The 9354-nt window shown below is 45.8% G+C and overlaps 1 protein-coding gene across 1 annotated transcript; it reads left to right on the plus strand.

Annotated features, from left to right (window-relative positions):
• The first annotated feature begins 733 nt into the window (after positions 1 to 733).
• On the plus strand, positions 734 to 7898 carry AHSG (alpha 2-HS glycoprotein). The gene is made up of 7 exons (XM_004473710.5): positions 734 to 1049; positions 3265 to 3375; positions 3655 to 3739; positions 4133 to 4296; positions 5441 to 5542; positions 6492 to 6572; positions 7189 to 7898. The coding sequence occupies exons 1-7, from the start codon at positions 837 to 839 to the stop codon at positions 7501 to 7503; spliced, it is 1071 nt and encodes a 356-aa protein (XP_004473767.1). The 5' UTR covers positions 734 to 836; the 3' UTR covers positions 7504 to 7898.
• Positions 7899 to 9354: the final 1456 nt, after the last annotated feature.

Genomic DNA, 9354 nt, shown 5'->3' on the forward strand with positions numbered 1-9354 from the left:
CAGATTGCTGAATATCTGCCTGTGATGAAGCTATACATACCCCAGAAAATCATTTTCTAGAAGTGAATCCATTCCTGTGGGTGTAAACTTCTTGTAAATAGGACCTTTTGATTAGGTTATTTCAGTTAAGGTGTGGCCCAGGGTGGGTCTTAATCCACTTTCTGGTCTCCACAGACACAAGAAGCTGAAACATGGGCCTCGCCCTTGACAGAGGAGTACAGGATCTTAGTAGCCAGTCTTCAGTGAGAAGGCATTGCCTGCATGATGCCTTGATTTGGACATTTTTCCCAGCCTTGAAATTGTAAGCATGTAAGCTAATGACATTCCATTATTAAAAGCCAACCCATTTCTCAGTATGTATATTTCAGCTACCATACTAAAACTCTGCCCTTTCCTCCCCGAGGGCTTCTGGTATGTTCAGGTCACAATAGAGGACACTCCTGCTGCCAACCCACTGGACTTGGAGGCTGGCTGTGTTGGCGCCCACTGTGCCTTGGCACGTACTGCGTCCCCTCAGTTGCCTCCTCTCTTTGCCGCTGTGGCCCTGTCCCAAGCAGACTTTGGAGCATCTCCCCCACAGCAGCATTGACTTTGGCAGATTTCTTGGGGACCAGTGATGTCCTAACCTGTTTGCTTTTCCATGGCTGATGTTTGCAGCGGTTTTCTTGGAACCAGAACAGAAATCATCCCCCATCCTTATGCAATTCCTTTAGCAGGCTCCAACAGATAAATAAAGCCCTCCACACCGCGGCTGGTCTACTTCTCCCAGCAGAGCCCCTGAGAGGTCCCGAAGCATCCAGCCACCTCCCCACCACCCAGGGCCTCTCTGGGCAGCCATGAAGTCTCTCGTCCTGCTCCTTTGCCTTGCTCAGCTCTGGGGCTGCCACTCGGCCCCGCATGGCCCAGGTCTGGGCTATACGCAACTGAACTGTGATGACCCAGAAACAGAGCAAGCAGCCCAGGTGGCCCTAGACTACATCAATACGAACCTTGCTGGGGGATTCAAGCACGTCCTGAACCAGATTGACAAAGCGGAACTGTGGTCTCGGGTAAGCGGACCTGCCACCCATGAGCTGGGAGTATCTGTGTGTGGAGCTCAGCCGGGTGCCTCAGATCAGCCTCTCCTACCAGGAACGAAACCATAGAGGGGAAAACTCTAGTTTCTCCCCAGGAGCGAAGGAGGGGACTGGAGGGGGAAAAGAGAGGGGTCATTTGGTACTGCAGTCACCAGTCTCTAGGAGGGTGCTGGAGGGAGGGGGAGGGTAGTTGTAGGAGAAAAGGTCTCCAATGAAATTTTGAAGATCATGGGAGGAATGTATGGCTTGCCAAAATAAACTAGGGCCCCAAAGACTGACTTCTAGTTGCTATGTTACCACTGATTGGAAGTCACTTGTCTTTCTCTGCTTCCATTATTCTCTGCAATGTGATGAAAGCTGAGAATGAATGAAATGTGCATTTTGCAAGTACCTACTATGTGCCAGACTCCCATATATCCTTTCATTCACTATCCTCCCCCAAGCCCTTGTGGTAGTGTATTATTCCTGGCTTAAATAAAAGGAAAGAAAGATCTGGCCTACAAGGTCATATTTTGTTCTTCAGCTCATATAATGTAAGCTAGGGGACTGGAATTTGATTGCAGACCTGCATTCCTTCCTTTACATAAGCTGCCCGCAAGAAGCTGCCCATGTCCCTGAGGGAAGTCTACCTAAACAAGATTTACTTCCTCACACACTAGATTACAAAGTGATGTAGTCTGAAGGCAGAAACAATAAAAACCAAGCTAGAAAATATGCCCTGGGGATCATTTGAGAGATTTGGAAGGGTGTGAAAAGGGCATGGATCTACTGCTTATTTTGAATTAGGATAATTCATTCATCAAGCATGTATTACAAGTCTTCCTTGTGCAAGACCCATGTTAGGTGCTATGGGAGATCATAGGTTGAACCATATGAGATTTCCATTTTGTAGGTCAAAAACAGTCAACAACTGACAATTTTAAATTGTCAGTCTAAAGGTGAGAAAGACATAGGTTGCGCTCACCATGGTTTATCAGGAAGGAAAATGAAACTGGGCTGACATCTGATCTCACAATGGAGCAAAATATTTGAGATCAGGATAGCCCCAAATGGATAGTGCTGCAACAATATCAAAGCACAGTGGTGGTTTGTAGGAAACAATGGTCAATTTAAGGGAATTGCATATTTGAGGGAAAAGTTATGAATGGACGTTGCTCTTCTCACTGAAGGCCAAGCTTGACGGTTACTTCCCTTGAGAAACCCAGGAGTATCTGGCTTCTATTCACTGCACCTCTGAGTATTTTAAGGAAGTTAATTTGGGCATATCTGCACATTATAAAATGCAGAGCTCCCTCCAGGGAGGAGATTCTGAGGCTGCAGATACTAGTGACTTAAGCAGAACAGAAATGAGAGAGAAGCAGAGCTGGGCTGAAATGCAAAAGGGCATATTGGTACCTTTAGGAATTCCCAGGTTTTGAAGAAAGGATACAGAAACAGCAAGGGGTTATACAAGCTTCCACATCCCTGCTTCCCCCTCAATTCCTTCCTCCCGTCTACCTGTAATGGTTTATACGGATTCTTTAGTGTCAGAGGGAGACCAGGGCTTCCCTCTAGCACCAGCAGGGAGCAGTAGAGAGAGCAGCAACTTTGTATCCAGCCCTCTAAGAGCCAAAACTAAAAAAAAGAGAAAAGCCAAGGACAACAACAATAAAAACCTTTAGCGAAGAAAATCAAATGGAAAAGGAAGGAAAGTAGATAATGAATGAGAAAGAAGAAATAGGGGGAGAGGAGAGAGAAGGCATGATCTTATTTTGCTGCTTGAGGAAAAACCCAAAGCTGACCTGAAGGGTGGAGTTTCAAAAATTAAAAAATGAACATCGACTCTCATTTTTCAGCTTCCAAATCTTAAAGTTCAGAGTAAGGACTGCGGCTCCGTCAATTTCCCCAAGCCCTCACCTCCTTCTTCCTTGCAAGCACCATTTGACGGGTGCCCAGTCAAGTGAGGGAAATCAGAGCAGCCCTGATCATTGGCCTGCCTGCAGTTCTGAGGTGGGCGGAGTGGTAAATGACAGAAGGAGTGACTTTTCCTCCCCTCCCTGGGGGGGGGGGGGGGGGGGAGGTGGCGATGGGAGGGAATGGGGAGGGGGGGGGCGATGGCGTTGAAGCCCAGTGGGGGCTCCCGCGTCCACGTCCACAGCACAACAGGAACAAGGAGAAAGGCTGCTCACTTCACACTATTTCTCCCCAGCGTCCTGCAGGAGAGATCTATGTGCTTGAACTAGACACTCTGGAAACCACTTGCCATGCACTGGACCACACGCCCCCGGAAAAATGCCCCGTGAGGGAGAGGATGGAGCACGTGAGTTCCCCAGGGAATTCCACGGCGTGCGGCAAAGAGCAGGCGGCGTCACCCAGCTCCCCAGCCTGTCTTAGTGGCTAGAATCCCCACTTGATGCGCTTTCCCTGGCACTATTATTTTTACAATTTGACTTTCCTATTGTAGCCTTCTCTGGAAGCAGAGAGTGTAGCATTTCAGCATTACCCAGTGAAGGTGCTTTTTATGTCCCCTTTACCAACCACGCTTGCAGGGACCTCGGAGGGTGGGACGTAAAACGTTCCTGTGCTTTTATTTCCCCAGGCTGTGGAAGGAGACTGTGATGTGCAGCTGCTGAAAATGGACGGCCAGTTTAGGGTGCTGTCTGTAAAATGTCATTCCTCCCCAGGTAGAGATGATTACGATTTTTCCTACTATTTTTATCTTGTAGAGAGAAGGAGGAAGGACTCCGAGTTGTTTTCAACCTAAGCAGTTCCCCCACTTGGTGAGGAAAAGGGGGAATCTTTGTTGGTGAGGGAAAAGGTCAAATTTCCTGGGTTCTGGGATTTAAAAACTGTTCTTTAAAGAGCTGTTCTCATTAGAGATTAAATTGTCCCGGTAGATGACGGGGTAAAAGCAGAAAGGTAAGGATGACTTGAGCTACCTGAAGGTAAGGTGAGGAGCAGAGAAAATGCCTGAAGCCCTTTGGAGTGTATCTTAGTCTTTCTAAATAATCAAGCCTGGAGCTATTGTCCCGCAGAAAATTACAGCTGAATTACCGGTTTCTTCTCCGCGTGCACAGACTCGGCAGAGGACGTGATTAAACTGTGTCCAGACTGCCCCCTGCTGGTCCCGCGTAACTCCACCAAGGTGGTGCACGCCGTCGAAGCTGCCTTGGCCGCTTTCAACGCCCACAGCAACGGCTCCTATTTTCAGCTTGTGGAGGTTTCCCGGGCTCAACTGGCGGTAAAGACTGAGAGGGCTGGACAGTTCGGTGGCACTCCAGGAATGTGTGTGTGAGGGAGTGAGGGATAAGGCAGGTGCTGTGGCAGCAACAGGAAGGAAAAAAGGGTCCTGGGAGAAAAGGTAAAGAAAGAGTCCTAGGGGTTATGTATCATGAGAACCCAAAGCCTCCCCTTCTCCCCACCCTGAGCTACTCAAACTAGGGCGCAGTGTTCAGTGAATGAGAGGTTCCTGTGTTATCCAAAAACACTCATTGGTCCCCACATTATCTCCCAGCACCAGGTAACACCTGCATCTCTCTTACGATTGCTACTTATAATGGCACAAGTGTGCTTAGACTGGCAGGCATACAATGGCACGGTCCTCAAATGCCTCCTGAATCACTGAAAATAAATGTAATTGCACTGCGGGTAGTTTAACACATTTGAATGTCCTCGAATTCTAATATTTAAGCAAATGGTATTCTGAGTACCAGTTATGGCATCCTTGGAAATGCCTGGTTTAGGTGGTAATTCTATTAACCAGATTATGTGACTTCTCAGAGCATCCAATCCCAGACCACAGAAAATAAAGATATTTTATTATTCTAAGTGTCCATATATGCCAAGTGCTATAAGAAAAGCACAAACAATATCTTCCATATGCTCATCCAAATTTTTAACTTGACCCTGCTCTATGAAACAGGGAGGAGAGGTACTAATCCCTTCACTCTCCCATCCCATCTTGGAGGACTCTGAACCTTGGGTCTCAAAGTGCAGACCCAGGAGATGAGGAGATGCAGGGCTCCAGTTCTCATCAGCTTAAGGTGTGCCATCTGAGTTCCTGAGTTTCCTTTCTGAACAATTGCCTCAACCCTAAATGATGGATAATGGGCACCTACACCTCCTTCAGTGAAAACTTAACCCCAACCCACAAGATCTCTGTATCATAAGCATTTCTGAACACAACCTCTGAACAACTGGTCCTATGTAAGCCACTGTGTGTGTGTGGGGGGGGGGGGTCCTAGGCCACACAATATGGTCTATTGTGTGAATGATGCTCCCTGGAATGCGTGATGCCTGTTGCTATTTCCCTCTGAATTCTCCTTCCCTCCTTATTCCATGCAAAGACATGTTGCTTCAAGAGCATTTTCTTTTATTCTCATCAGCCTCTTCCACCTTCTGTCTACGTGGAGTTTGTAGTGGCTGCCACTGACTGTGTGGCTAAAGAGGTCACAGACCCAACCAAGTGCAACCTGCTGGCAGAAAAAGTGAGTGTGCCAGGACCTGGGGTTGTTGCTCTCCCAGCCAAGTTGGTCAGAGAACAGAGCATCCAGAGGCAGTTTGTGTCTTGGGATTGCAGAAAAGGAATAATGACACAAAATGCCCTCTCCCTGTGTGGCCGGGTCATGCCAGACCTTCCTCTGGTATATCATCCACTCCCACTGCTACCTTAAGAGCTATCATAACCATCTCAGCCACTCTAGGCCCATGGAGTTAGGAGAAAGACAGAGGCTGTTTCCTAGTGGAGCCAAGTCATGCTCAGCTGCTGGGCAGGGTGAAGTGTAGACTTTCTAGATATGCCTCTGATAGGAAAACTTTCAAGTCTTTGACCTAGTAAGTTTAGTAGAAACTCCTTTTACCTAGGAGTTTAGTAGAAAGAAGTGATCAGAGATGTTTGACAGAAACATGTCTATGAAGAGGATTCATTATATATAAGATAGAAAATAGCAAAAAAGAAGACAAGATGTGCGTGGACCTACAGAAGGAGGTCACTGAAAAAATATGGCAATCAGTAAATAGAAAATTACTATGTTCCCAAGAAAAAAGAATGATATGAGAAAATTCCATTATAGCAAGTGAAAAATGCAAAACACAAAATGGTATGTCACAATGATTCCAATCTTTAACTTATGTGAAATAGTATTTTACAATAAGGAAGACATACATCAATGTTAACAGTAGCTATCCCTGAATCACCACCATTTCTGAAAAGATAGATGATCGCTCTCACTCTCAAAGCATGCTGTATTTTCTATATTATACAAAGAATTATATATTATCTTCCCTAAACAGAATCTATAAACTTTAAGAAAAGGGTTCATTTTTTAAAAATGAATTAAGGATTTAAATTTAAGATATGTATATTTTTTGTCTCAATGAAACTCAATGAAATCCATGTTCTAAACCAGCTAAACTAGCTCCTCTCTTTCTGGGCAGCAATATGCCTTCTGCAAGGCAGCAGTCCCTGAGAAGGTGGATGCGGAAGTTTCTGTGACCTGCAAAATGTTCCAAACACAGGTAACCCCTTAATAGATATCCCGATCCTTATGTTCAGAAACAATGAACACCTTAACACTTACGTAGGGTACTAATAATTACAGAGCATTTTATTCACAATATAAATAATGGAGGGGCATGTGCAGTCATCAACAAATGGCAGTAAATTTTAGCCCTGCCTCCCCTACCAAGAACTGAAGGCTACAGAACAGAACTATCCCAGGGAGTAGCTGACAAGTAATCTTTCAGTTTGCTGGGTGTGGAGGTGGGGGTGAAGTTTCTGAGTCATAGAGACCAGACCGCCTGGCAGCTCTCAGTGTCTGCAGGTGTAGATGACAAAGAGGGTGGCACTGATAGCTAAAGGTTAGCCATAAGGTGGGGTGCTTTTACTTATGGGACATAGATATATATAAAGTACACCTTCCTTAAGACACTCCTGTGAGACAGCCCTCCCTTGCCACCCTGATGCCAATCATCTGGACCAAAACGGTGCTTTATTTTTTGCCAGCCTTCTTGCAAATAAAAACGATTCCTGTGATGAATTCGGGTGGGGGTGGGAGTCCCACACAGAACTGGGGGCAGGGGGTTATTTGGGAGTAAGACGAAAGCTAACCTATAGAAATGGTCCTCTCTCCAGCCTGTGGTTCCCCAGCCCCAACCAGAGGGCACCTCTGCCCCTGAGGTGGGCCCGGGTGCGCCCATGACCCATCAAGCCGACGTGACAGCGGCCGCGGGGCCTGTGCTGGTGGCGGCTCCCCCGGGACCACCCGTCGCGCACCCGGTGCACTATGACCTCCGCCACTCCTTCCCAGGCGTGGCCTCGGTGGAGTCGGCCTCGGGAGAAGTTTTCTCCCCGGTGAAACCCGCTGTGGTGGTGAAGCCCGGGGGTCCTTCTTTGGCCGCCGCAGCGGTCCGCCCGTGCCCAGGGAGGATCAGACACTTCAAGATCTAGGCTGGGCTCGGCAGAGACGAAAGGGTTTGGCGCAGAGGATGTGGCCGCCATTTTGTCCAAGTCTGGGCATGAGTGCGAGACATTTTCTGCTGTCAAATCAAATACCACTTGTGCTCTAGATTAATATCAAGTCCTGAATCCCAACTTCTCCTCATTCCTCAGAGAACAGAAACAGAGGGGAGGGGGAATAATATGTTTGTTGGAAGGCATAAAGCTGGCAACTTGATCTGTTATTGTCTTGGTGCTATGACACTGCATTGTGTTCTCTGTCTTCTGGTTGACCTCAGAGAATCAATTGTAACTGTGACTTTAAGAGGTGCTCTTGTCCATCTGTATCTGCATGTTAATAAAAGTGTCTGAAGAAGCTTCCTTAATAAACGAAAATGTGATCTTGATGATTGTCGACTTCATTCACTATCTGCCTGTGTGTGGTCTGTCTTCCCAGCAACCACACACATGGCCCTAGGCAAAATCAAAGTGAAAATATAAACAAAAGAGAGCAAAAATCAGCTGTACCCAGGAAAAATGAGACTAGGTTCTGCTCACAACCCATAGGATGTGCCCTGTTCCTTTATGAGAAAATATTTCTTTTCATTTCATAAAGGGTAGGAAGTGTTGCTAAAGGAGGGCCAAATGCTTGAACTTGATACAGACAAACCAATCATGGAAGTTTTCCTTCTTTTTGTAAGGGAAAGAGTAGGGAGAGAATGTGAGTAACCAACTCAGTAGAAAGGTAACCATGTAACTTATCCACACAGGGACACTTTTGAGAGCGAAAGGAAACACTATTATAATTATGTTGGGATGATATGTAAACTAGAACGTGTAGTCACCCTAGCCATTAACCAATTAAGCAGTTTGTGTCACAAGTTACTAGCTGTCTATAATTGAATGCCTCACAAACTTTTAAACTTCTGTGGTCATCCTTGCTCCTGTCGGGGTAATGTTGATTGAGAAAATAGTGCTGTGTCCCTCTGAGGCAGAAGGAGGACTCACCCCCAAAAGAAGAAATAGGGGTAGACCTGGCTGGGAGTGCCCCAAACTGCCCCACAATGGAGCCTATTTAGATTTTGAAGAAAGAGGTACTGAATGCTAGGTTGATCAGTCTTTACGCGTTTATTAAGGGAACAAATGTATAGAGAGCTGTAGCTACCTCACAGTGGAGAGTAAAACTGGCAAGCATTTTCTTTGAGTATGTCTGCAATTACGGCAACTGCTATACAGGTTAGGTATGGTTGAGCAAAGGGACAAAAGTGGCTAAATGCCAGAGATTTGTGCTTAAGCTTTGGGAAAATGTCTTGGAATGTGCTCTTTTTTAATAAACAAAATGTGCTTGGGGCAGGCAGTGTTTAAAGCCTCTGATGTGTTTTCTATCTCATCTATTGTGTCTTTCATTCCCATGGTTCTCTGTTACTTTTCTATTCAGGATTTCAAATTATTCTTTGTTTTCATTCAATGTCTTCTTGATGTCATTTATCTCTGTAGCCCATATTGTCTTTCAAATCATTAATTTGATTTTGGAAATTTGTTTGTATCTCTTTAATTATAAATAGTTCTCTCAAATCCTGTGTCTCTTCTGGGGCTTTGATATATTCCTCCTTTTGGGCCATGTCTACCATTTTCTTAGTAAGGCTCATAATTTTTGGCTGATTTCTAGACAACTGATTAGGGTGGTATTTTAGTCAGATGCTCAATTTCTTTCTCTTTCACAGTGATTTAGTGGTGGGAGGCTGTGAGTTACTGCTGCTCTTTGATTCTTTAGGATTGTTCCTGTTAGTTGCTCAAAACTGGGCTCTGGACCCAGTAATGGGTTGGAGACCTGCTTTCTGTGCCTTGGGGAGGCGCTATAAA

The sequence above is a fragment of the Dasypus novemcinctus genome, chromosome 4, assembly GCF_030445035.2.
Source record: "Dasypus novemcinctus isolate mDasNov1 chromosome 4, mDasNov1.1.hap2, whole genome shotgun sequence".
NCBI classification, from domain to species: Eukaryota; Metazoa; Chordata; class Mammalia; order Cingulata; family Dasypodidae; genus Dasypus; species Dasypus novemcinctus.

Coding starts and splice junctions, on each gene's coding strand:
- AHSG (XM_004473710.5), top strand. CDS start 837: ATGAAGTCTCTCGTCCTGCTCCTTTGCCTTGCTCAGCTCTGGGGCTGC. Junction 3,740..4,132: donor AAAATGTCATTCCTCCCCAG/GTAGAGATGATT, acceptor CCGCGTGCACAG/ACTCGGCAGAGGACGTGATT. Junction 4,297..5,440: donor TTTCCCGGGCTCAACTGGCG/GTAAAGACTGAG, acceptor TATTCTCATCAG/CCTCTTCCACCTTCTGTCTA.